Source organism: Phoca vitulina, unplaced genomic scaffold (genome assembly GCF_004348235.1).
Source record: "Phoca vitulina isolate PV1807 unplaced genomic scaffold, GSC_HSeal_1.0 scaffold47, whole genome shotgun sequence".
Taxonomy (NCBI): Eukaryota; Metazoa; Chordata; class Mammalia; order Carnivora; family Phocidae; genus Phoca; species Phoca vitulina.
In genome coordinates this window covers 8973787-9000825 of record NW_022589750.1, presented here as the reverse complement: position 1 = coordinate 9000825, position 27039 = coordinate 8973787, and the positions used below count along the sequence as shown (strand labels likewise).

The following is a 27039-nucleotide window of genomic DNA, read 5'->3' as shown; positions in this document are numbered from 1 at the left end:
TCCTGCCTGGGGCCTGGTCACCAGAAGGACCAAGGTAGGATTAGAAGCTCGGGAATTTTAGCCCCACCCCCCATCCTCCAGATGGAGTTAATGGGAGTTAATGGAAGTGGAGTTAATGATCCATCATGCCTACGGTGATGAAACCTCCATAAAAATCTCAATAGCATGGGGTTTAGAGAGCTTCCAGGTTGGTGAACACATCCATGTACTGGGTGATGCACCCCAACTCCATGAACCCTCCCAGACCTGGCCCTGTATGTGTCTTTATCTGGTTGTTCATCTCTATCTTTTAATAAACTGGTACATGTAAGTAAGTGTTTCCCTGAGTTCTGTGAGCTCCTCTGGCAAATTAATTAAACCCTAGAAGGGGGTCATTGGAACCTTCAATCTATAGCCTAGTCATTGGATGGAGCCCAAGTAGTCTCTGTGCTCAGTGTGGGGTCAGCTTCAAATTCTCTCTCCCTCTTCCTCCTGGTCACTCTCTCTCTCTCAAATAAATAAATAAAATCTTAAAAAAAAAAATTAATGCAGCACTAGTAAATAGCCATGTAAAAATTGTAATTTCTATGGAAAGGATCCCCTCAATGAAGGAAATGTGCTAACACATTATTCCATGAGTCTCCCAACAGCCCTTTGATGTAGGCCAGGCAGATAGGATATCGTTACAGTCACATTGTTATAATCACAGTTTCAAAGATAATGTAAAGTCCCTGAATTTCAGGTCCTTCATGGAGCAACACGACATCTCCAGCAATTAAACTTAAAACAGTAGTAAGAATTACATTTACTATTTACTAAGCACATTTAACCCTGTTCGGATACCATTATCATCCCCTCTTTACAACTGAGGAAAGACGTACATAGAGATTAGCGGGATAGCTAGTACCTGGAGAAGCGGGGACTCAAACCCATGTTCCCAACCTCTATCCCTTACTGTCTCCTGGCCTCTGTTATCCTCCCACTATAAAACTCCCCATTGTTTAGAGTCCTCCGCCTTGTTTCTTCTTAATGCCTTTCCACCTCTTAGCAAGAGCACGTTTATCTTTTTCAGTTGCTTCTACAATTAAGGTACACATATAATAATACATGAACACATATTGTAAAACATTCAAACAAAATGCAACTGTGTTAAAATAAGGCCCGTCCCCCACGCCCCTTACTCTCAGGACACCCATGCGGGCAACAACATCCCTACGTGGCAAACCACGAAGCTTTCACCCTGAAGTCGATCGAGCCTCGGGGATGTTGTAAGCAGCGAGCGAGTATTTCGTTCCAGCTCGGACCGGCCCCCACCCCCGCACAGTCCGCGCTTCCCCGCCCCCTAAGGGGAACCCAGTCCAGGCACTCGCCCGCCCCGCCCCGCCCCGCCCCGCCCCGCTCCGCTCCGCTCGCCCCGCCCCCTCGCCCCGCCCCGGACGGCCACCGCCCTCGCGCTCCGCCCCCAGCTCGCCCGGTTCCCGGGACGCCCGCCGCCGTCGCCCCGCCCCTGATCTCGCCCGGTCCCCGAGTTCGCCCCGCCCCGGACACTCCGCCCATAGGCTCGCTCCACTCACGGGACGCCCGCCCTCCTCGCGCTCCGCCCGGAGGTCGTCCCGCCCACACGCTCGCTCCACCCCTCCAGCTACTCCTCCTCCCCGCGGCGAAGCACCCGGAAGCGGAAGTGGGAACGGGCTGGGCTTGTGCTTTGCTCCTCCCCTCCTGTGGCGATCAGGTTGCGTCAGCTGCGACGCTGACGTGGCTCCCGGAAGTGGGGCTGGCGCAGGGCCGTCATGTTGCAGCAGGTGAGGGGCTGAGGGCGCGCTGTGAGGGTGGGTGTGGCTGGGAGCCGGGCCTGCCGGGTCCGAGGGGCGCGAGTGTGGCGGCCCGGGGCAGTTGTGCTCGCCGCCCCCCTCGCTGCCCGCGCCCGGGTCGGTGGGGGGCGTGGGCGGAGGGCCGCGGGCGGCTGTCCGGGGAGCGCGGCCGGCAGCCCCGAGGCCTCTTGCGGAGGAGCGTGGCCGGCTGCCCGTCGGAGGGACAGCTGCGGGGTGTGCAGAGCGCAGTGCCAGCCGACGCGGGGCGCTGGGTGGCTCGGGTGCCGTGCTGCGGAAACGCCCTCGGTGTGAAGTGGCGGGTGGTCTGGCTTTCCCCAGCCGTTCGGAGACTCTGAGGGGTGCATCGCGATCCTGTGGGAGTAGGAGACACCGCCAGGGCCTTGCACTCAAGTGTCCGTTGCCGAAGTGACGCTAATGGTGATTGCTTATCACTTCGGTCATCACGTCTGTGCCCTTAGAGTTAATTACAGTTTGCAGGTTTACGACCAGAGATGATTAAGACTAATAATCTCTCGTCATTTTAAAAACTTTTTACTGTTTATAGTGCACTTTTCCTCAAGGATATAGGTATTTTTTGTTAGTGAGGGATTACTATGGCCCAGGCACTCACTGTTCTGGGCGCTGGGATAGGGCTGTGAACAAAACAGACAGGTTTATGGTGCTAGGGGATGCGGGCTTGTGGATGGGTTCGGGTGGGGAGAGATAAGAAGTTACATAACCGAGGATGTTTTCAGGTGAGGATAGCAAAGACAAAGTGATGTCATAGCAAGTATGTGAGAAATATAGGACAAGCTTAGAATTGATGGGCAGAGAAGACCACTCCGAGGAGGTCGCTTGAGTGGAGAAGATACAGTGGTGGTTAGAGTCGGCTTTCAGAACCTGCACCCAGGCTGGAGGAGGCTGGAGAAAACCACACAACCATACTGACTATTCCCACTTGAAGTGTGTGGTGAACCTCAGATGGGCTCTTAATGCTGCCAGGCAGTCATCACCGCATTCCCATAGGCTCCTCACCCTCCCACCCTCCTGGGCCACTACTGAGATTTCTCTTTCCTCAGACCTTCCACATTTCTTCCCTTGTCCTCTCTCTGCTTCTTATTTCACGGGGAAAGTAGAGGCCATTGGAAGAGAATTTCTCACCACCTGCCATCTACATCTGTGCTCATGATCTCCCATAGACTCTGTCTTCCTTTTCCTGTCTGTGCTCCATCCTTAGGCCATCCCCTCTACTTGTGCACTGTTTCCTTGCCCTCTGGTCTGCTGGAAGGCAGTGCTCCAGCAATTCTCCCTTTGCTCTTCTGCATCAGTTTTTTTTTTTTTTTTTTTTTTAAAGCTTAAGGGGCACATGGGTGGCTCAGTTGGTTAAGCGTCTGACTCTTAGCTCAGCTCAGGTCTTGATCTCAGGGTCCTGAGTTGGGCTCCGCTCTGGGTGGAGCCCGCATTAAAACAAAAAACAAAAAACAAAAAAACAGCTCGTTTAAGTTAACATGTAAACGTGCTTTAATTTCTTGTCTTAAAAAATAAAAATTTCATTCTATATACCCTTTCAGCTCTCACCCCGTTCTTTGTTCCTTAAGATTTATTTATACTTGTCTTTTCCTTCTGTTCTCTCTTGTGTCCGTTCTAGTCTGGTTTTCTCCCACTTCCCCCTGCCATCCTGAAACTGCTCTTATTGTGGTCACTGATAACCCGTTAGAAACAGTGGTCTCTGGTTTCCATCCTACTTGTGAGCAGCATTTGACACAGTTGATCTGATCCTCCTTCTGGAAACACTTTCTTCCCTTGGCTTCCAGGACACCACCCCCTGGTTCAGCTCCTACTCCTTAGCACTTCCTTTTCAACCCCAGTGCTTATTTCTTTTCGTCTTTCTGACCTTTAGATATTGGTGTGCTCAGAGTCTGTCTTTGGTGCCTTCATTTTTAGCCGCTCAGGACAAAAACTTTGGAATCTTCCTCAACTCCTTTTCTCTTACCCCCACATTCAACCCATCAGCAAATCCTGTCATTTCTGCTTTATTTTTTGAAGATTTTATTTATTTATTTATTTGAGAGAGAGAGAGAGAGCGCATGAGCAGGGGGAGAAGCAGGCTCTCTGCTGAGCAGGGAGCCTGAAGCGGGGCTCGATCCCAGGACCCTGGGATCATGACCTGAGCTGAAGGCAGATGCTTAACCATTTCTACTTTAAAATGCATTTGGAATCGATGTATTTCACCACCTCCAATATGTCCACCCTAGACCAAACCGTTACTTCTTGGCTCCATTATTGGATTAGCCTCCTAAACCAGCCTTACAGCTTTGTGCCTTTATCTTTCCCTCTCCCTCCCAGATTTTCCATACAGTAGCCGGAATTTTCCTTTTAACACCTAAATTAGAACGTGATAGTCCTATGCGCAGAACACACTAACGGTCCCCCTTCTCAATTTTTTTAAAAAATAGTCCTTAATACCAGCATCTTAAGCTTAAATGTCTAAAACCAAACTCTTGATTTCACCCTAATGTTGTGCCCTCAGTCTTCCCCATCTTAGTAAATGCAACTCCAAAAGTGCATAATATTTGTCTTTTTTCTTGTGTGAGGCTGTAGCACTTAAAACAGTGCCTGGCCCTCAGTATTTATTTACTGAGAATAAACCAGTCTTTCAAAGAACAGGGTAAGAGAAAAGAGTGTTCTAGGTAGAACTAGATAGAACATGTAAAAGAACCCAGTGGGGCACAAGTTTGGCATGTTTAAGGAACTAAAAAGGAGACTAGTCAGGCAAGGGCTTAGTTACTATATAGGTTTCCTGTTGCTGCAGATTAGTGTAAATTTAGTGGCTTAATACAAATTTATCATATCACAGTTCTGGGTCAGAAGTCCAAAAGGAGTCCTAAAGGCTAACATCAGGGTATTGGCTGGACTCTGTTTCTTCTGGAGGCTCTAGGGGAGAATCAGATTTGTCCTTGCCTTTTCCAGCTTCTCGAGGCCACCTGCATTCCTTGGCTGGTGGTCTTCCTCAAGCTTCAAAGTCAGCAGCATAGCATCTTCAAATCTCTCTCTCTCTCACTTCTGCTCTTCATGGTCTCAGTGCCTTCTCTGACTCTGACCCTCTTGTGTTCCTCTATAAAGACATTGTAATGACATCATTGGGCCCACCTGAATAGGATGCTTTTCCCCTCTCAAGATCCTTAATTCAGTCACATCTGCAAAAAACCTTTTTGCTAAGTAAATGGACATATTTACAAATTCCAGGCATTAGAGCCAGGATGTCTATGGCAGGAGGGAGAGGAAGCATTATTCAGTCCATCACAGTTCCTGGAGGGAGAGTAAGTAGCCTGAGATAGGTACCTTGAGGTGGGCAGGGTCATGATTATGATGGGTCCTGATAGGGAGTCAGTTTTTCAGTCAAAGTCCTCTAGGTTTTCAGTTGGAGGATGATATGATCTAAGTGTGAAAGGTCACCCTCGCTGCTGGGTATAGGTTGGACTGTTGGGATCAAGGGCAGAAGTCTCAGTTTTTCAGTCCATAGCATCATACAGTGGATCTCAGTCTTGGCTGCAGATTATTATCATCTGGGGGGCTTCAAAAAAAATGTAGATACTCAGACCACACCCCAGATCACTTATATCTGAATCTTGGGGTGGAGACCCAGGCATCAGGGCTTTCTTTTTTCTTTTTTTGTCTTTTTTAAAGCACCCCAGGCAATTCCAGCCTGTAAGCCAAAGTTGAGAACCACTGGTCTCAGATCTCTGAGTCCACTTTCCTTTTAAAGCTTTAGCTCCCGCTCTGCATCTCTGGACTCCTTCGCCATTCCCTGTGTATACCTGTGTGTTTCCACTCTCTGCCTTTGAAACTCTACCTAGTCAAGGGACCGGAGTGAGCAGAAGGCCTCTTTGCTCTGTCCGCACCCAGCACAGAAGCTCTCCTCCAGAGCCCTCGAGTAGAAACGGTTCTCTTCCTCCCTGTGCTCCCATTTGTACTTGTATTTCTCCTGGCTCTGATCACAGTCTGCAGTTGCCTCCTTTGTGCGTTTGATCGTGCCTTAGATAAATACTGTACCGCCTGGCCAGGTGCTCTGTGGGCACTAGGACCTACTACAATGCAGCGACACTCCCTGCCCTCCAGTGGCCCGGAGCCTAGATGGCGGTAGTCGTTGGAGACCTGCAGATAGCCTGAGATAGTTGTGCAAGTGGACATTTGTCCTGGTGCCGTGGGATCATGGGAAACGGGAAGCCTGGGGATTGCAGGGAGAGTCTCTCAGCCCTTTCAGTATTTTAGCTGAAATTGGAAAGATCTGGTGTTGCCTGATGGTGAGCTACGTAGGGGATGGTGAAGGGAGGAGCTTTCTGGGCGGGGAACACACGGGAAAGGCAGACAGATGGGAATCCGTGGGGTTTTCAGAGAACACGCGGCAACGGTGGTGTGGCCCTGACCAGTGGAAGGGAGAGTCAGAAGATCATGACAGGTCTTGTACTGTACATGGAGGAGTTAACTTACATCCTATACATGTAGGAGCGCCATTGAAAACATTTGCAGAGGTGAACGACCTGGTGTGACCTTCCTGTTAGGAGGATGGCTCTGTGGGTAATGAGGGGCTGGAGTCGGGCAGGGATGAGGTAAAGGCAGGTGAGTGGTGGGTGGCTGGCCCTAGGCCAGGTGTAAAAGCAGGTTTGTTGTGATCGAGGCTGAAGCAGTGAGTTGAGGTGCGAACCACCCTTCAAATCTAAGGCTGTGAAAGGGGAGGAATGCCGTGGGATGAGAGCAAAAGATAGAAGGGGAGGTTCAGGATCAGGGTTTTTAAAACATCTTTTTCAAGCAGTAAATGACCTCTGAAAAACTTCATTTGCTGATTGGAAAGATCCAATAGAAAGACCTGAAGATACAAGAAAGTGAAAGTAAAGGGGGAAATTGATGGAGGAAGCCCCCGGGGAGGCAGGAAAAGAAGAGGTTCCAAGCCCAACAGTTGCTTTCACCTTGGATACAAAGCGAATGGTGAGAAGGGGTCAGGGAAACAAGGATGCAGGCAGGTGATTTCGTGAAGGAGCCAAAAGCATCGAGTGTGTCCCCCAACAGTCTCTGCTTTCTCTGTGACTGGTGAGAGAGCAGCCGAGAGCTCATGTGGGAAGTTTGCAGGAGCGCCATTGACACCCCTGGGGTTTCTCATAGGGCTCAGCAGCGGGGGAGCGATGGCTCGTTGCCGGATGATCCCGGAGTGCCCTTTCCCTAGGTTGTCAATTCCCCAATGTCCGTGACCGTGTCTTTTGTCTTCCATTTGGACTAGCGCGCTGCCTTCTGTGTAGGAGGCATGCGGGTACTGAATTTCGTCTTGCTTCATGGATATTCAATTTTCCTGCTAGGACAGTAATGATGACACCGAGGATGTTTCCCTGTTTGATGCGGAAGAGGAGACAACTAACAGACCAAAAAAATCCAAGATCAGGTAAGAGGACACGTTGTAAGAGTGTGTGAGAGCCCAGCGCTGTTTTATGTGTAGGCGGGTACCAGCCGATGGGATTCAGGGAAGAGCAAGCGGTGGTCCTGCACTTGTGAGTAGTGGACATGGCTAGTTTGAGCTTTGGTCTGAGACAAAGAGGACATTTCAGATTTTCTTTGGGAATAAACGGCATATGGAATTGTACTCAATGCCGAGTTTTCACATCTGTGAATCCGATTTTGTGAACACTGGTGTTTTTACTTCTAGCTACTGTTTCCCAAGAATACACCATTTCTCTAGTTTCTATAGACCTGTTCCGTTTTGATTTATTGTGCAAATTTCAAAATCACATCTTTTATCTGTAAAATAACATGAACACGTCAAGCCAGACATATTTCGATTCCAAATTTAGTTCCCTTTAAAGAAATTGACTTACTGCAGTCAAATTCTGCCTGACCTTTGACAACATTATACTTAGTGAGAGATGCCAGGCACAAAAGACCACATACCGTATAATTTCATTTGTGTGAATTGTCCAGAATAGGCAGATCTATAGAGACAGCAGTACATCAGTGGTGACGTATGGCTGGAGAGGGGTGGGGTTGGGGTGGGTGAGGAGGGACTGCCAGTGGGTATAGAGTTTCTTTTTGGGGTAATGAAAAGGTGCTAAAAGTGATTGCGGTGATGATTGCACAGTTCTGTGAATACACCAAAAATCATTGGTTTATACACTTTGAATAGATGATCGTATGGTATGTGGATTATGTCTCAATAAAGCTGTTAAAAAGCAAAAACAAGCCTACCTGATAGTTACTTTGCCTTAAGCCTGAAGTGATTTCTGAGGGCCCAAGAATTCTTTTATTTTTATTTTTTTTATTTTTAAGTAATTTCTGCACCCAACATGGGGCTTGAACTCATGACTCCCAGATCAAGAGTCACATGCTCTTCCGACTGAGCCAGCAGGCACTCCCGAATTAGTTTTTTATGTGCAAATAGGATTTAATCCCAAGGGTATAGTTTCCTTAATTCTCCAAGCTTGGCAAAGTTTCTCATTATATATTTTGTGAAAGTTTATATTCAGTGAGGTGTTAAAGTCCTGTTTCCGTAGTGTATTTTCTATGAGAACCCGGCTTAGTCAAATAGTGGGAAGTTACGAACAAAGAGAGGTAGGCGGTTTGCTTCTTCCTCAGGTCATCACCTTTGCTTTGACAAAATTCTGCATGGTTATGTTATGGCTGAAACGTTGTTCATCTCCGTCTACAGTACCTGTGGTGAAATGTAATTGCATTTCTTTTATTATGTTTTGGTTTTCAGACACCCAGTGGCATCATTTTTCCATTTATTCTTTCGAGTCAGTGCAATTGTAGTCTATCTTCTCTGTGAATTGTTCAGCAGCAGCTTTATTGCCTGTATGGTGACAATTATCTTGTTGTTGTCATGTGACTTTTGGGCAGTCAAGGTAGGTTTGATCGTTTTTATTTTAACATTGTGTTTAATATGATGAGATTGAATGATGTATGAACTGTGGGGGGAAAAAATGACCCTTAGGAATTTGGATTTGTGTTAATGTACCTTTTTGTTGTCTACCTCAGCCCTCATCTGTGTTAGTATCTTCAGATCACATGTAGGTTATTATACCACTGATTGGTCTGTGCCTTATGTCAGCCCTCGTCAGCTTTAAAAGTAAACAGACAGATTGTACTAGCAGCCGCAGATCCCGTATACTGCTTCTCATTCATACCACACCTCTAGGTGTGCTGTGTATGATTTCTAGATAAGAGCTCAGGATAGATCATGCACAAATTCTTAAGGGGTGCCCACCCTTCAGAAGGGCTCCTGTGTGTGTTCTAGGGTGGTGGTTCTCAATCAGGACCAGTTTTGTCCCCCATAGGATGTTTGTCCATGTCTGAAGACATTTTTGGTTGTCACAGCTGGGGTTGTGGGAGCTGTTTTATTGACATCTAGCGGGTAGAGGCCAGGGATGCTGCAAAACATCCTAAGATGCACAGGACAGCCTGCCACAACAAAGAATTATCTAGCTCAAAATGTCAGTAGTGCTGAGGTTGAGAAACCCTATTGTAAGGGATAGGAGGGAGTAAGAAATGGTTTTAAACTCAAATGCAATGATACATAGAGAGATGGGTGGATAGACAGACAGGTACCTAGGTAGGTGGACATGTGTTAAAGTAACTATAGTAAGATATTAAACGTAGACTCTGGTGGTAGGTATGTGGGTGGTCACTATAAAATTTGACTTTTCTGTGTGTATGGAAGTTTCATAGTAAAATGGGGAAAAGAAATCAAAAGTAACAACAACAAAAAAACCCCCAACAGCTAATTTTGGGATTTCAGAGATGTGTATTGATTCAAAGACCAGGAATGTGTTATAGATCTATTCACAGCCACCAGCCCTGCCATTTTTAGACCTCTTGATTCTTAGAGACACCAGAAGTGGCTGGCTTGGTGGTGGCCAGCTTCCACAGGCCACAGAACGCTAAGAATGAGGATTCTAAGGGTCTCTTTTATTTAGGCTTTTCTTTTGTACTGTCTTTGGCTTGTATTTCTTTGAATTTCTTCTATGCTCCGCAGTGTTTACTGTATTCCGGTCACAATTTTGTTTTGAGGAATATTTCTTTTTGTTGTTCATGTAATTTCTGTTTAGCCAGGTAGAACACGGCCTTTGGTCAGTTCTTCCTGGTCATTTCCAAATTCTTAGAATAAATAAATACTTCTGTGTTTAGGGTTTTAAAAAATGTGACCCAAAAGTATATTTTCTGATAAACTTTTCCTTTCTTTCCTTTCCTTTCCTTTTTTCTTTCTTTCTTTCTTTTTCTTTCTTCCTTCCTTCCTTCCTTCCTCCCTCCCCCCCTCTCCTCCCCTCCTCTCCTCTCCCTTTCTGCCCTCCCTCCCTCCCGCCCTTCCTTCCTTCCTTCTTTCTTTCTAAACAAGGGCTTAAAAAATGTCACTCTTTTATCTGTGGCACAATTACTTACAGATATCCAAACCATTGAGATGTGATGCAAAATGAAGAGGGCAAGAATAGGGAAATTATTAAATGGATTTGGTAAAAGGAGTAGATCCAGTTTGGAAACTTGTTAGAACAGAGATGCATCATAATTATTATAAATCTCAGGGCACTTAGCAAAAGGAGATTTATTTTTAATTCTATTATTATTTTATTTTAACCTATTAATAAAAATGAGGCAAATAAAAGATAAAATTATTTAAAAATTTTTAAATGTTAATCGCCTCTGTGGGGCTTTTGTTTTATCCTTTTTCTCACAGTGTAAAAAAGGTTAAATAATGGTTTTAGAATTTTAATAGTACCTGTTAGTAAAATTTAAAATAAGTTGTGTGTCTTCCACATTGTTGGAGAGGATAGGATCAACTAGAGCATAGTTCACATAGCAAGAGAAGGAAAGCAAAGTAAGCTTAAATATCATAAGGCATAGTACAAGGTGATGGAAGTAGTAGCAAATTAGTTATAACAGTAAATGTAATTTGATTAAACTCTGACAATTTGAAGATTGAGTCAAAAATCAAAAGTCCCACCCAAAAGATCAAACTAAAATGGCAGCATTAGAAAAAGTAAAAGGACACAAAGATAGTATCAGCTGAATTGAAACAAAAGAAACCTAGCATTGTAATATTACCAGACAAAATAGAGAGTAAGATAAGGAATAGACAGGGAACAAAAAAGGGAACAAAAAAGGTCATCTTGTGAGTCACAGTGAGGACCATTCACAGAACGGCCTTCCTTCAGACCACGTGTAGGGAAAAACTATTAGAAGCACTAGGAGAAGGTGGGAAAAACTTTACTGTGACAGGGGTCTAACAGATCAAAAGAACAAAAATAAATAAAGTTTAAAGGATCTGAATGAAATGACCAGGTCAACTTAATAGCGGTATTGTGGGACTTTGTACGTACGGAGACTACTTTCCTGTTCCATTCCTGTGGAACATTTACAAAAGTTGATTTCAGGTATCACTGTGAAGAAGACTGAAATTCCTCAGAGCAGCTCTATTTTCTAGTCCAGTACAGTAAAACTAAAAATTAATTTAAAAAAATGGTTTTCAAAATCCGAATTACAAGTAAAAGCCAACCTGCTGAAAACTGTTGGCTTAAACAGGAAACAGACTATAAATGCAGGTTATTTATGCATTAGTGATGATGATCATCTATGTTGAAACTTTCAGAATGTGTCTAAGGCTGAACTCGGAGGAAAAACAGTAGACTGAAGGCTTTTATTATTAGAGAGAGGTCCAGAAGCTTTAAAAACAATAGGCCAGAGAGAAATTTGGAAAATCATCTAATGATCAAAGCAGAAAAGTAAAGAATGGGAAAATGGGAAAAGAGTTTGAAAATATTCTAAGCGGTTGTGCCATGGCCTGGTTTCACAGTCTCATGAAGCTATGGCACATTTTTTTTTTTTTTTTTTTAAGATTTTATTTATTTGAGAGAGAGCACACCCCAGTAGAGAGGAGGAGCAGAGGGAGAGGGAGAAGCAGACTCCCCACTGAGCAGGGAGCCTGACGTGGGGCTCTGTCCCAGGACCCCAGGATCATGACCTGAGCCGAAAGCAGATGCTCAACCAACTGAGCCACCCAGGTGCCCCTGCTAGGAGCACTTTTAAATACGTGAAAGAGAATACATAAGATTACAAAGGAAGTCACTTATATTGAAATATAATGAAAACATTAAAAAGTCAAATTTCTGCTTTTGTTCTATGTGCTTCTTTATGAATGCATTGAATAACAAGATCCAGAGGCAGATCTAATTACTTCCAAAGCCGTGATGAGCATAAGCACTGTTTTGTGGTATCTGCACCAGGTGTAATACAGTGTGAAAAATATCCGTGGTTTTATTGGTCCAAGTCACAGGTGCTGTTAATTCTACTGTGGTTTATTGTCTCCATTCATAATTTAAATTTTAGCCCAAAGTCAGTGAAAATAAAGAGAGAATTTTTTTTCCTCACCCAAGTTCACAGAACCCCTGGATCTGTTAGTGGACACCTCTAACTAAAAATCTTCTGCATTAGTGATTCCTGCTTATCCTTTAAATTTCATTCCCAAAGTTGACGCCTCAGGGAGACATTTTCTGACTCCCAGACTAGATCAGATTTCCCTGTTAGCTTCTGAAGGCGTCCTGCGCTCCTCCCTCACCACACTTACCGTAGTTGGTGGCAGCCCATTTGTGCATTGCTTGACTGCCTCTCTTCCCCGTAACGCTTGAAGCTCCATGAGGACAGGGATGGTATCTGTTAGTCACCATTTTACTAGCAGCACAGAGTAGGTGCTGAATAAATACCAGTTGAGTAAATAAACCTTGAGAGAGCTATCACAGTAATTTGTTGCGTTAGTAAGAGGAAAGGGCTTGGTACCTTTGAGGTACCAAATGAGGGCTGGTGCCTATGAGCATTGTCTTAGTTTGGGCTGCTGTGGTGTAACAGTCCCATAGCCTGGTGGCTTATAAAGGATAGGAACTTCTCTCTTTCTTTCTTTCATTTATTTATTTATTTTAGAGAGAGACAGAGCATAGGGGGAGAGGGAGAAGCCACCTGGGCGACCCCCCCAAGCCCCGTGTTCCTAAGCCCAGTGCTCTTTAGCTACCGAGACCTACTTGTTCCTATATATCCTGACTGTAGCTACGTTTGTTTTATAACTGTGTATCCCTAAAAATGGTTTCTCTGGACTGAATGTTTGTTTCCCCCCCCCAAATTCATATGTTGAAACTCTAACCGTTCCCCTCCCCTGCCCCTGCCAGCACCACATGATGGCATTAGGTCAGGCCTTTGTGCATTGATCAGGATTAGATCAGATCCATAGCGTGAAGCCTTCTTGAATGGGATTGGTACCTTTCTAAGAGTGAGGAGAGCTTTCTTCCTCTCTCTCTGCTCTGCTCTGCCATGTGAGGATAAAGTGAAAAACTGCCAGTCTGGAACCCAGAAGATGGCCCTCACCAAAAGCTGACCATACTGGCACCCTGACCTGGGACTTCTGGCCTCTAGAACTTGAAAAATAAGTTCCTGGGATGCCTGGGTGGCTCAGTCGGTTAAGCGTCTGCCTTCAGCTCAGGTCATGATCCCAGGGTCCTGGGATTGAGTCCCGTATTGGGCTCCCTGCTCAGTGGGGAGTCTGCTTCTCCCTCTGCCTCTGCCCCTCCTCCCTGCTCGTGCTCTCTTTCTCTCGCTCTCTCTCCAAATAAATAAATAAAATCTTAAAAAAAAAAAAAAAAGGAACACTTTAAGGAATTGGAAGAAAGGACAGGAATTCATGAGAAAAAAGAGAAGGGTGATGTTTATTGATAGGCTTACCCTGTCACCTCTACCCCTGCTGGTCGTGCTGTTGCATTATCTTTATTTTTTTTGTCCAGGCCTGGTGTGTGGTGGTCTTTGTTAACTGGATATTACGGGAGGTAAAGCTGAAGATTTTTTTGGTTTGTGGTATGTTACACTAAGATAAGACCTTATGGTAGGTCTTTAAACAATGCTTTTAAAATGCGTGCGTTTATATTAATCTTTACCAGAATGTCACAGGTAGACTCATGGTTGGTCTGCGTTGGTGGAATCATATAGATGAAGATGGAAAAAGCCACTGGGTGTTTGAGTCCAGGAAGGTAAACTGCCCTTTTTTTTTTTTTAATTTATTTTTATTTTTTAAGATTTTTATTTATTTATTTGACAGAGAGGACAAGCAGGCAGAGCGGCAGGCAGAGGGGGAGGGAGAAGCAGACTCCCTGCTGAGCAGAGAGCCTGATGTGGGGCGCTATCCCAGGACCCTGGGACCATGACCTGAGACCATGACCTGAGCTGAAGGCAGACACTTAACCGACTGAGCCACCCAGGCGCCCCTGCCCTTTTTTTTCTTTCCCCAAAATGTCATTCAATAAATTATGTGCAGATTACATTTGAATATTTATGGGTGAAGTATTCAGGATTAAAAGTACTACCCCAGATCACTTGGCGTGTCAGCACTAAACCAGATGGCCTTCTGAAGCTGCATTTTTCTGTCTAGTTAAGACTGGAAGTAAGGCAGGTACAGGAGAGAAGCCTCTGAGAAAGGATTTTGGGTCCGAGTTTGTTCCGTGTGCTAAGCTGCTTCTCAGGGGCTGCTGATAAAGGACTTCGGAGGACCCTCAGCTTTGTGTTGCTGTGCCTGGTCTCTCCAGGGATCTGTCCCTGTCAGCAGATAACTGCTTCCAACAGCTCCCGTGTCCTTGCTCCCGTGGTTCATTTCCACATGTGGGTAGGGAAAAGAAAAAGAAAAAGAGGGATTACAAGTAGACCGAAAATCTGGATCAGCCAGCACAGTGTTCTTTAAGCCCCTGCCTTCGGGAGCCCTCGGGGATGCTGATCTGTTTTGGGTTAGCCTCCTTATCTGTAGCACACATTCAGTTTCCCTGTGGAATCAGCGTGGGAGGCAGAGGACAGAATTCTTGCAGAACACTACTAATTAAGTTGTTTGCCTTCTGCTTGGAAGGGCCTTGACGAGTTCTACTTCTGAGAAAGCGGTATTGGGCTTAGCGATAAGCCCATATTCCCTTATATTATACAAACTATATGGAAGCAACTTACCACCCTTTTAAGATTTCTGGGTATTGCTAAGACATTTTGGCCATTGTCCCAGATCCCCTGACTCCATTTGTTTTCCTGGGCCCTGACTTGACTTTTTAGTCTCCGGGATGACTATAGCCTTGATTTCCTTGATCCTTAGCTCATACGGTGTGATTCAAAGCTTCTTTATGAATAAACAGTATAAGAGCAGGAAGAATTGAGTAGAAGCCTGTCAGAAACAACCTTTACCTTTACCCATGTCTTGGGTCATGACAGACTGTCCGTTCTGCCCTGAATGGGCAGATAATACAAAATTCTTGAGTTAAAGCATGTTTAAGCCAGTTCCTAAAATTAAATAATGGTAGATATACTAACTGTTCTTTGGGGGGTATGGCTTCTAACTTGGGGCTTGGGTCATCTTTATTAATTTATTCAGATTTTAGACTTTGGTGTTTTTCATGAAAAATGAGAAACTTTTTACTGATGAATACTACAATACTGGTTATTAAGTTCATGTTCTTTCTTAGGCATCTGCTCAAGAGAGTAAAACTGTTTCCGAGGCTGAATCAAGAATCTTTTGGTTAGGACTTATTGCCTGTCCAGTGCTGTGGGTGATATTTGCCTTTAGCGCGCTCTTCTCCTTCAGAGTGAAGTGGTTGGTGAGTATCAGTGAGGATGTACTGACTAATTCATTAGGATGTCTGACGGGTGATCACCATAAGCAACCATCTATGTTAACCTTAGGGACTTGTCTTGAATAGGCAGCTCCATTACACATTTCCCAAGTTCTGTTCCCCAACTCTGCTTTTCTCTAAAAGCTGGGGAGCAGAATCCTCTTAAACACCCAGTTTCACCGATTCCCCAAGTGCCTAGCAGAATTTTGATTTAACCCGCCTCGTACAGAGGTCACCATCTGTTTATCACAGTATTATCTTGATGGATGTTCAGTAAACTCCAAACATGTTTAGCTTAGTTTGGAACTAACAGAGGGGTAATTTCTGAAAATATTAGTTGGTAACTTGTTCTGGTTGTCTGTTGCTTATATCATAAATCTTCCCAGAACATAGTGGCTTAAAAATAAATTTTTATTTCCCTCATCAAGCTACAAATAAAATATAAATAATAAATAAAATAATAAAATAAATAATAAAATAAAATAATAAAAATAAAAAAATTTATTATCTCTCACAGTTTCTCTGGTGTAGGAACTGTGGGGGGCCTGGTCCGGGAGGTTGTGGGTTGGGGTCCATGTGGTTGCAGTCAGGCAGTGGCTGGAGCAGCTTCAGGCATCTCCTCTTTGTGAAGTCCCATGGCCTTTCCATGTGGTCTCACCACATGGCCATGTAGGGCTTCCTCACAGCATGGCGGCTTCATGGCAGTTCGAATGCTTCCTTGGAGGCTCACAGCTCTGACTGGGAGTGGCTCGGCTCAGACGCTGAATTGCCTTTTACAGCTGTGTGAGTTTGCTCCAGCTGCCTTCTGGGGGACTGAGACACCAGAACTTCATTTTCTCACAGTTCTGGAGGCTAAAAGCCCCAGATCAAGATGTTGGCAGGTTTGATTTCTTCCTTCTGGGGCCTCTCTCCTTGGCTTGTGGATGGCCGTCTTTCCCTTGTGTCTTCATGTGGTCTTTCCTCTATGCGTGTCTGTGTCCTAATCTCTTTTTACAAGGACACCAGTCATACTGGATTAGGGTTGACCCTAGTGACCCCGTTTTACCTTAATTACCTCTTTAAAAACCGTGTCTCCAAATACAGTGACATTCTGAGGTGCTGGGGTTAGGATTGCAACATTAGAATTTTGGGGAGATACAACTCAGGCCATGGCAACAATCTAGGCTCAGAAATCATCCTTTTGTCACCTGTCCACATTCAGGGGAATGGGAATTAAGCTCTGTAGCTTGATGGGGGGAATAAGAAAGTTCTAGAAAAGCATGTGAAACAGATATTACTACCATGTTTGGAAAATATGATCTGTCACTTGACCCAAACGTGATTCTTGTTCTTTTCATAGTTGAGTTTATCTCACATAACATTTCTTGATACCAGGTATATTTTGGCTTTAATTATGTTTTTCCCCCATATTTTGAATATTTTCTTGTCTCTGTTTTGCTATATAGGCTCTTTTTTTCTTTGTGTGTGCACATATATGCTTTTCCTTTTGGGATTTGGGAGGTTTATTGTGTATTTTTAGTTTTTCTTGTAGGTCTCTCTTTTATAGTTTGTATCACACCCTCTTTCATGGATTGGGAAATGTAGTGAGTATGTCCTGGTTTCCTGCTGTGAAGGATGGCACAGTTAACACCCATGCTTTTTCCCACCTCTCCTCCCTGCTTCTGCCTTTGGATTTCTGTTGGTTATAGGCTTATTTTAGTTGTTTTAATTGTACTTAAACCTGTTTCTTGATCTCTAGAGTCTGTTAGAAAGGGAACGAGAGAAACACTCTTCTGTCCCTTCTGTTGTTTCTTCCCTTCCTCTTGCCCAAACTCTGTTTGCCTCCAGTATTAGTTTTGTCGTCAAGGTTTAACAATTACCTTTTGAAGTGATGCTTCTTACTGGGTGTTCATTCTTTGATCTATTTAAATACACTGATTCAGTTCTATTAACTGCAGCTTTTCCTTTTACCTCCTAGTTGGCTAAATTTCATTGTTGGGTGATTTTTTTTTTTTCCAAAAAACTTATAGATGTTATTTTCCTTTGGCTCTGTCATATTTAAGAATATGAGCCTGTTGGGGGCGCCTGGGTGGCTCATTTGGTTGAGCGTCTGACTCTTGACCTCAGTTCAGGTCTTGATCTCAGGGTTGTGAGTTCAAGCCCTGTGTTGGGCTCCATGCTGGGCTTGAAGCCTACCTAAAAAAAAAAATTAAAAAAAAAAAGAATATGAACCTGTTGACGTCATTCTTTTTTTAAAAATTTAAAAAATTTTTTATTGTTATTATTTTCATTTTTAAGTAATCTCTACACCCAACAAGGGGGCTCTAACTTAACCTCCCCGAGATCAAGAGTTGCATGTTCTACCAACTGAGCCAGCCAGGCGCCCTCCTGTTGACTTCATTCTTGATCAATGACGTGGCAGGGTGGGTCACAGGTTCTTTCTCGCAGCTTTAGAAGACATTACATCATTATTGTTTTATATTGAATAGTACAGAGAAATCTGAGGCCAGGTTCACTTAACCTGCATGTAAGTGAGTGTATCATTTCTCTCCCTGAATGAAGAAATTGTTTTTTTTTAATTCTTGAGTTTTAAAAAAATCCATAGTATCCTTGTGTTTATCTTTCTATATTGATGTTTTAGGAAATTACGTGCTCCTCGAATATGTAGATGCAGGTTTTGCTTTGAATCAGGACAGTTGTCTTCTGTCAAGTGTTCACATTCATTTATGTTTTATTTTTGGGCTTCTCTGATTCTGAGGGACCAGTTATCTCTCTGTTGGGCCATTTTTTTATTTATTCTCCTCTATCATCTTTCATTTTTTCCCAGGCTTATTCAATCAGCAAGTCTCCTTAGGACTCTTCCAGATGCCAGAGCTGTTCCAGGCCCTGAGGTGCGGTTGGTGACCAGCTAGACAAGGTCACTGCTCTGGTAGAGCCTCTGTGCTGGTGGAGCACGCTGGAGAGGACAGGGGTGAGAATAGTGGTCACTCCCAGCAGGTGGGCGGCAGCAGCTTCCATGTGCACTTCCTTAGTTCGGCCAGCCCCATTTTCATCTCCACCTCTTGCCCTGCGTTACCTTCACGCTCCTTTGAATTCTTTTAAGTTCTTCCATAGGGTGAAGTGTTCCCAGAAATGCTCTTATTTTGGGGGGCTATATTTCAGAATAGATTCTTCACCTTTTACATACTATATTCCTTTCTTACTATTTTCTCCTCCTCCATCATCGTCATCTTCCTCCTCATCTTCTTCATTTTTTTCTTTTTCATCATTTTCTTCTTCTTCTTCATCATCATCATCTTCCTCCTCCTCCTCTCCCTGCCCCTCCTCCTCCATAGTTTTGCATGGATGCCTTTCCCTCTTTCCCTTTCCAGTTTGCTCATGCTTGCAGTAGCAGCTCTGTCCAGACCTCCTCTCCATGCTGGCTTAGTGCGGGTGAGTTCTCCTTGACTGCCTCCGGGTGGTGTCTGAGACGTCAGGGCTCTGCTCTGGGCTAGAGCGAGAACCCTGGCTTTCGTGGCCTGAGGTGTAGGTGTGAGGAAAGGGCCGCACCCCGGCCTCCGGCTGCCTCACTAGCTTGCTTGGGCTTTGCCTTCTCTTAGGTAGTGTGGTTCTTTCTCCTTGGGTAGGCGTGTGCTTCATGCCGGCGCTACCCTCCTGCTTTAGATCGTTTGTGAGGCCCCGGAGCCTTAGCATACATCTGGGGGAGTCAGCCCCGTCCTTCCCTAGCACTGCTTCCACTTCTCTAAAACAGAGCTGGGAAGGGTTATGTGGAAGGTGGTTTGGGATCCCATCACTCAGCCTCTCCAGGAACCTCTTCCTACCCCTGTCCCGCTGAGAACATGGGCTTGATGATTGCTGGTCCTTCTGTGCTTCTCCTTCTCCTTACCAGCGGGGCATCTCATTGCAGGCTGCTGGGATTGTTGCCTGTGTTGTGTGGTCGGCGGTTGGGAATCATGTCTCTTTCTGCATTTTTTCTCAGGGCTGTCTATATCCTTTGGACTTCTGCCTCCAAGGTGTTGGGGGTGGTGATCATCAGTGAAATTTCCGTTAGAGGGTCTTTGGAGAGTTAGGAGTTGCGTAGAGCAAAACCAAGCTGGCTTTTTCTCCAACCACCAGCAAACACCCCCCCCCCCCGCTTTTTTTTAAATGTTTACTAGTACCAGCTCATTTGCCTTTTTTTTTAGCCTATTTTTTTAAACCTCTTTTAAACCTGTATATTTAAAAAATATGTTCTATATTAGGGATAGAGAGATCTTGATGTCTGGTTTCACTACACCATCAAACCAGATGTCTGCTTGTTTTAACTTATAAATAGATTTTAAAATTTGTTGCAGGACCCATGCTCAGTCTGTGAATTCAGGTGGTCCCTGGCATGTTAGGAGTGTCCCAGTTTGAGAAGCAGGAGAAGTTGAAAGAGATTTATTTAAATAAAAATATAGTTTTATGTTTATTTAGGTAACCAACAACCTTGTATAATTCTAATGTGTTTATTTCTGTGAAACACAAGTTTTAAACAGCAAGTATAATTCCACTTTTACCAAGAATTTGTATCTATTCCTTAATTAAACATTCAAACCCTTTAACTTCCTTAAAATCAGCTGCATAGCTTGTTAAGGGTTAAGGAGAGTAAGTCTGGATTGGAGAGAAATACTCTGTTTAGCTGTGTTGCTTTTTAGGGATAGAAACATTTCCAGGGTAATCCTTTTAACAACAGATGGGTTGATGAGTTGTTTATTCTAGAGCAGGGGTTGGCAAACTATGGCCTGTGGGCCAAATCTAGCCCAACACCTGCTTTTGTAACTTTTTATTGGGACCCAGCCTTTCCTGTTTGTTTACATATTGTCTGTGGCTGCTTTGGGGCTTGAATGGCAGAGTTGAGTGTTTGCAACAGAGATCACATGGCCCGCAAACCCTAAAATATTTATCTGGCCTTTAACAGAAAAACTGCCAACCGCTGTTCTAGAGTTACCATGGGACCTCCTCCTTACATTGTCCTAATTAACTTTTCTTCCATTATATTTAAAGAGTAGGCTTGAGTTTCTTATTTTCAGTCTTTAATGTTCTTAGTGGGATCACCTGTAGGTTCCCAGATGTGGCCACAAGGAAGAAGCCACTCTGCCAGAGTGCATTTCCTCCTAGTGCTTCCCCTGCACCCTGTTCTTCACAGGAGGCAAACACCTGTTGATTGCTGCCTTGCCCTTGTGGCTCTTTTCCCAGAAGCCGATTGTCTCTCTTTCTCTCTCCCTCTCTCTCTCTCTCTCTCTCACACACACACACACACACACACACACACACATTAGCATAGAGCAGATTCCTCTGCATGCTCTCGGTTTAGTGAGGTTGATCTCTTGACCATTCTTTTTTTTTTTTTTTTTAAAGATTTTATTTATTTGAGAGAGAGAGAGCATGAGCAGGGGGAGAAGCAGACTCTGCTGAGCAGGGAGCCCGATGCGGGGCTTCATCCCAGGCCCCTGGGATTATGACCTGAGCCTAAGGCAGATGCTTAAGTGACTGAGCCACCCAGGCACCCCTTTTCTTTCATAATTCTTAAAGGAATAATTAACATTTGAGTCTCTTCTGAATCTCATTTTTTTAATATCTTTATTTGCAGACCCATGGAAAATACTAGAGAGAGAAAATGGTCCCTCCACTGCATCCCCAGGGGCTAGCATGGGGACTGGTGTATAGCGTATGTGTGTAATAAATATTTGTGGGTGGATGATGAGTGCCTTGTGCTCATTAGGTATGGGATGGGTCTGTTCTGACAAGTTAAGGAGTCTTATTGGCACAAGCCCCACCCACGAGCTTCCTTTTCCTTCTCTTTCTCATGACAGTCTGCTTTGTTTGTTGCACGGAAAAAGGTCTTTCAGTTTTAGGCCAGTAACCACTAATCATTTTTTCTCTCCCAGGCAGTGGTTATCATGGGCGTGGTGCTGCAAGGTGCCAACCTGTATGGTTACATCAGGTGCAAAGTGGGCAGCAGGAAGAACTTAACCAACATGGCTACATCTTACCTCGGAAAGCAGTTTTTAAAACAAGTAAGTGTTTTCTGCATGTTTTGTTTTTTATTTATTTATTTATTTATTTATTTATTTATTTGAGAGAGAGAGAATGAGAGACAGAGAGCATGAGAGGGAGGAGGGTCAGAGGGAGAAGCAGACTCCCTGCCGAGCAGGGAGCCCGATGCGGGACTCGATCCCGGGACTCCAGGATCATGACCTGAGCCGAAGGCAGTCGCTTAACCAACTGAGCCACCCAGGCGCCCTGCATGTTTTGTTTTGATGTGGTCAGTGACTAATGCAATCGTTTCTACTTCTTACAGAGTTTGATTTTTAGGAAATACTTAAAAAATAAGTTTTTTAAAGCCCATATTTAAGTATGAGATGATGATAAAGTTATGTTAATTACTCTTGACTTTTAGGACATTCTAGAAATGTGTTGTCAGTGCCCTGAAATTATTTTATTTATTCTTGATTTATTACTATTTTTTTGGAAAAAATTTATTATTTATTATTTTTTTTAAGAAAATTTGGAGGGGGAGGGGCAGAGCGGGAAGGTGAGAGAGAATCTTGAGCAAGCTCCATGTGGAGCTTGATGGGGGCTCAATGTCATGACTCTGAAATCATGACTTGAACCGAAATCAAGAGTCCGACTGAGCCACCCAGGCACCCTGCCCTGAAATTTTTTATTTTATTTTATTTTGTTTTATTTTATTTATTTTATTTCATTTTATTTTATTTTATGGTTTCCTTTTTTAAATTTAAATTCCCTTAATTAACATATAGTGTATTATTAGTTTCAGAGGTAGAGTTCAGTGATTCATCAGTTGCATACAACACCCAGTGCTCATTCCATCACGTGCCCTCCTTCATGCCCATCACCCAGTTACCCCAGCCGCCCCTCCACCTCCCCTCCAGCAACCCTCAGTTTCTTTCCTATGATTAAGAGTCTCTTGTGGTTTGTCTCCCTCTCTGATTTCATCTTGTTTCATTTGTCCCAGGTTTTTTTTTTTTTTTTTTTTACTAACCAGAATCATGCTGTATGTATTGTTCTTTGATGTGCTTGTTGATGTTCTCAGCCTAGCACACTCCCTTTATCCATTCTATATTCCACAGAAATAGTGTCACTGTTTGGGTTGCTTCATTCTGCTGTTATAATTATGCTCACTTTTGTGCACAAACTTGAGCACAGGGGCTGGAATTTGAGGGGAAGAGTGCCAGTTTGAGCCCTTGGCAGTCTGAGGTGAAGGCGTGTTGACTTGGCATTGAGCAGGTAGCAGGCCGTGCGTGCTGACTCGGGCAGGAGGGCAGCTGGACTGTGAATTTTAGACCTCTAGGCCAATGGCCTCCTGTGTGACAGGGACGTGGCTGGTTTTGCTTTTAACTTTTGTTTTTCTGGGAAACTCGATCTCTCCTATTCTAAATGAAAGCCTTGCTGGATAGAGTATTCTTGGCTGTAGATTTTTTCCTTTTAGCAGTTGGAATTGATCATGCCACTCCCTTCTGGCCCACGGAGTTTCTGCTGAAAAACCCACTGATAGCCATATGGGGTTTCCCTTGTATGTAACTGCTTTCCTTTCTCTTGCTGCTTTTTAAAATTCTCTCTTTCTCACTACTTTTGGCCATCTTATTTACTTTGTGTCTTGGTGCAGACGTCTTTGGGTTGGTTGTGTTGGGGGCTCTCTGTGCCTCCTGGATCTGGATTTCTCTTTCCTTCCCCAGATTCAGGAAGTTTTTAGCTATTATTTCTTCAGACAATCTTCTGCCCCCTTTTCTTGCTCTTCTCCTTCTGGGATCCCTATCATGCAACTGTTATGCTTGACAGTGTTGCTGAGTTCCCTGGGTCTATTCTTATTTGCATATTTTTCCCCTCTCATCTGCTCAGCTTGATTACTTTCCATGACTCTGTCCTCCAGGTGGCTGATCCGTTCTTCTACTTCCTCTTGTTTGTGGTTTATTCCAGGTGGTCTATTTTTATTTCCATTTAGTGAGTCCAGTAGCTCTGATTGGTTCTTTTTTACATCTCCTGTCTCTTGGTGGAGGGTCTCATGGAGGTCCTGCACTCCTTTCTCAATTCTAGCGAATATCTTTATGAGCATTACTTTAAATTCACTATCAGACATATTACTTATCTCTGTTTCGCTTAGGTCTCCTGCTCTGATTTCGTTCTGTTCTTTCATTTGGGACATACTACTCTGTCTCCTCAATCTGTCCATTGCTGTGTCTGTTTCTCTGTGTTAGGAAAGTCAGCTATGTTTCCTGCACTTGAAAGTAGTGGCTTTCTGAAGAGGAGGTCCTACGGTGCAATGTCTCGTTTTCAGCAGAAAATGGTGCTTCGGGGTGTCTGAAGGGTGTCCCCTATGTGTGTTGCTCCAGGGGTGTCCTGCTCTTGTGGCGGGGGTGTGTTTGCCTTCAGTCCAGCCTGCGATAGCTCTCTGCCTGTTGTGGGCAGAGTCTGGCGCCCGTGGTGTTCGTGGGCCGGTCTGGGGCTGCCTTGGGCTTGAGTTGAGGCAGACCAGGTGTTTGCCAGAGATGCAGTAGCACCAAACTGCAGGCACTGTCCGTGTGTCGTCCCCTGAGAAGCTTTTGTCGTGGGTGAGGCCTGCAGTCAGACGAGCTGCCTGCCGCCAGCCCACTCCTGGGCTCACAGACTGGTGTGTGGTTATCTTTCCCTCTCCCTGGAGCAGGACTCACTTTGGAGTGGTGCTGGCCCTTGTCTGGGCTGTGCACACACTGCCAGGCTTGTGGCACAGCTTTGATGGGATCTTGCCAAGAGCGATTGGTGGGGGTGGATCTGCTTCGCTGTGGCCTCTTGTCTATGCCGGGCTGCAGAGAGTCTGTTCTGCCAGTTTTCGGGCTGCCTTCTGGGTTATTTATACCGACGTGGGTGTTCTCTAGGCAGCCACGCGGCAAGAGGTCAGCCCAGGGACGTCCTACTCTGCCATCTTCCCAGCAGTTTCTCCCTGAAATTATTTTAAAACCAGGAATAAACTATCATTGATAACAACTTATATTTTTAAAAAACTCCCTTAAGTTCAGTAGCTTTCGATTAATTCTGGTGGCTCTAAATGAAGTTTTGGAGAATGTATATTATGATTTTAGGATTTATGGTAAGAACAAGTAGAAACATAAGACTGTATCATTAAAGATTGTTTTAGAGTACTCAGATTTGTTTGTTTTTTAGAACATAAGGATTTTACTATAGCTCCCCAATATGAAGATTTAAATCAGGGATTTCAGTGGAATAAGTACTATTCATAGGTGAATAGTTAACAGTTAAATCACTTGGGAGAGTTGATTAGGTACTTTGTATGATACCTCACATTTGTTTTTAGTGCAGTAGGTTGGGCAGGTAATGTTTACAGGACAGTGATTTTCAAACTTGAACCTGCCTAAGAATCCCCTGCAGGGCTAAAACAAAGATGGCTGAGTCCTACTCCCAGAGCTGACCTGGCGGGGTCTCACAATTTGCATGTCTCGCAAGTTCCCAGGTGGGTGGTGGTCCCAGGACTATGATGCTGGTGGTCCAAGGACTACATTAGATGGCTAGAGCCCTGACAGATTGAGTGACTTCATAAGGATATACAGCTAATACGGGGAACTTAGCTAGGGCCTAACCCACTCTTCTCTCTTGAAATTCATTGTTCTTTCCATTCTGCTGTACAGTTTCTCTTGTATAAATGATGAAAAGTCCAGAAAACGAATAATCTTGTAGGGACACGATTCTCCGCCTGAAGGACTTTTGCACAGTCCCAGATAGACCTTTGCAGGGGTCTACTGTATGGTAATTGTCAAGTGTGTGTTGAATAGTTTTTTCCCTTTGGATTTTTAGCGTTTATGAGGCAGGGAGGGACATTGAATACAGGGAAATTGAGCCTTGACCCTGACATAACACGGGTCGGGCAGTAGAGTTGCATGGCACCTGGCGGTATTCAGCTAGCATAGGACCGGCTTGCTGGACATCCCGGGGGATCCTTTGATGTACTTCTCCACCTTGCCAACGTTTTTAACATAATCGGGCCATGCACTGTGAGGTAGTAGTGTAGAGCTGGTCCTGCTTACAGACATGGGATGTTTTCCTAGTGCTTTGAAGGCTGGCATGTCAAGTAGAATAGTTCTCACTATGAAGGAGTTCTTTCTCTTTTGCAGAACACCGGAGATGAGCAGACTTCCTGAAGAGAGTGAGAGCAAGCTCATGTGTGCTGTTGCACTGGGGAACAGCTGAAGAGATTCTTGACTCTGAGGCTTTTGGAACTCAGTACATGTTGCAAAGAAGGGTGTTGGGTTTGTTTTTCCGGTTTAAAATTTACTTTAAAAAAATGGAAAGTTTATTTTTCATACCAAGTTTTTATTCTCTTTCTAGCATTTTGGGGCTTGAAAGTATGGTGTGGCCAGGAACATTGTCAAAATTGGTTCCTGGCTTATACATAAATGCACATAGCCCTGTAATGTCCGTATATCCCAAATTACTGAAAGTGCGTTCGTGTACGTACGTAATGGAGACCTTTGCATTTGGATCCGTAGAATATAGGAGGATGTTCTCGGTCTGTCTCAGAAATCTAGGTGTGTACATATTATTTCTGTAGATTATTGTCAGAAGAAAGTTTTGCTTCCATGGGAAGAGTGAGCACTTTGGCTCACGTGTAAGTTAGAGATAATTGCTAATTTTACAACTTAACGTATACTTCGCAATGAAACGTCTTAGTTACTCACAGGCAGGTAAAAAACAAATTTGGGCCAGTGGTTTAACTAGTTTGTAAATTTTATTTTTATTTGTAATAACTCGTGTCCTTAAGGCCCAATTAATATAAATGGAATTTTCACAGTTTATGGTTAGGGGATTCCTTAGAGATTGCTGCTGTTCTATTTATTTTTGGGAAGGGAAAGCCAGATTTTACTTTAGAACTTCCTAGAAGCTCTTCAGTGGGGCTTGGCCTAATGAAATCTATCTTTTATCACTAAAAGAGTATTATTCTTATGTCATAGTGAGAATAATCATTTAAATACTTGGCATAATAAATGCCTAAAAGACATTTTATTGTATGAATCTATTTTTTTTTCTTGCTATAATGGGGATATTGTAAATCATGCCTTTGTATTAATGGTATTTCTTAAAGCAATATATGTCACAATCCAGGAGGGGTTGTAGGAGTCTATAAATTCTGTTGCAGGTTCTGTAAACTTTGTTGGTGTCTTTTAACCAGCAGATTATTTTGTGGAATGTATTTATACATTGTTAAAAATTTTAAAAAGATGTTTAATTGATTAAGTGTCTTTATTGGAGTGATAGCTTTTGAAGGTGCATAACTTTATATTTGTATAAAACCCTACCGTTTACAAAGCACTTCAACATGTGTAATCTCCTTTCATCCTCACGACAAACCGGTTACGTGTGATACGTGTTTACAGCTGATGAAACTGGCTTTTAGGTTTATCGAGTGCCTTGTCCAAGGAAACACAGATTATAGGAAGACCCGCCAGGATATATTATGGTTTTTAGAGGAAATATTTGTCTCTGAATGTCTTTTGTTTTCTTAGGAATCATTAATTTATTAAGTGTTTATTTGCCATTTTGCTTATACTTGTCTGGTGAGGCAAGTTGATACCACGTAAAGA

The 27039-nt window shown here is 43.9% G+C and overlaps 1 protein-coding gene across 4 annotated transcripts; it reads left to right on the top strand.

Moving 5' to 3' along the window:
- Positions 1-1695: 1695 nt before the first annotated feature.
- LOC116649203 (Golgi apparatus membrane protein TVP23 homolog B) lies at positions 1696-26677 on the top strand. 4 transcript variants are annotated; one of them, XR_004302642.1, is made up of 7 exons: positions 1696-1781; positions 7142-7224; positions 8533-8677; positions 13745-13834; positions 15299-15430; positions 18252-18395; positions 21334-21414. XR_004302642.1 is itself a non-coding variant. In XM_032431770.1 (7 exons), exons 1-7 carry the CDS (start codon positions 1770-1772, stop codon positions 25597-25599), a joined length of 618 nt encoding a protein of 205 aa, XP_032287661.1. In that variant the 5' UTR covers positions 1696-1769; the 3' UTR covers positions 25600-26677. The 4 variants fall into 4 exon arrangements, 3 of the variants coding, with proteins under 3 accessions (XP_032287661.1, XP_032287662.1, XP_032287663.1); XM_032431770.1 differs by lacking the exon at positions 18252-18395 and adding an exon at positions 25573-26677 and having other exon boundaries at positions 21334-21462; XM_032431771.1 differs by lacking the exons at positions 13745-13834; positions 18252-18395 and adding an exon at positions 25573-26677 and having other exon boundaries at positions 21334-21462.
- The last annotated feature ends 362 nt before the right edge of the window (positions 26678-27039 follow it).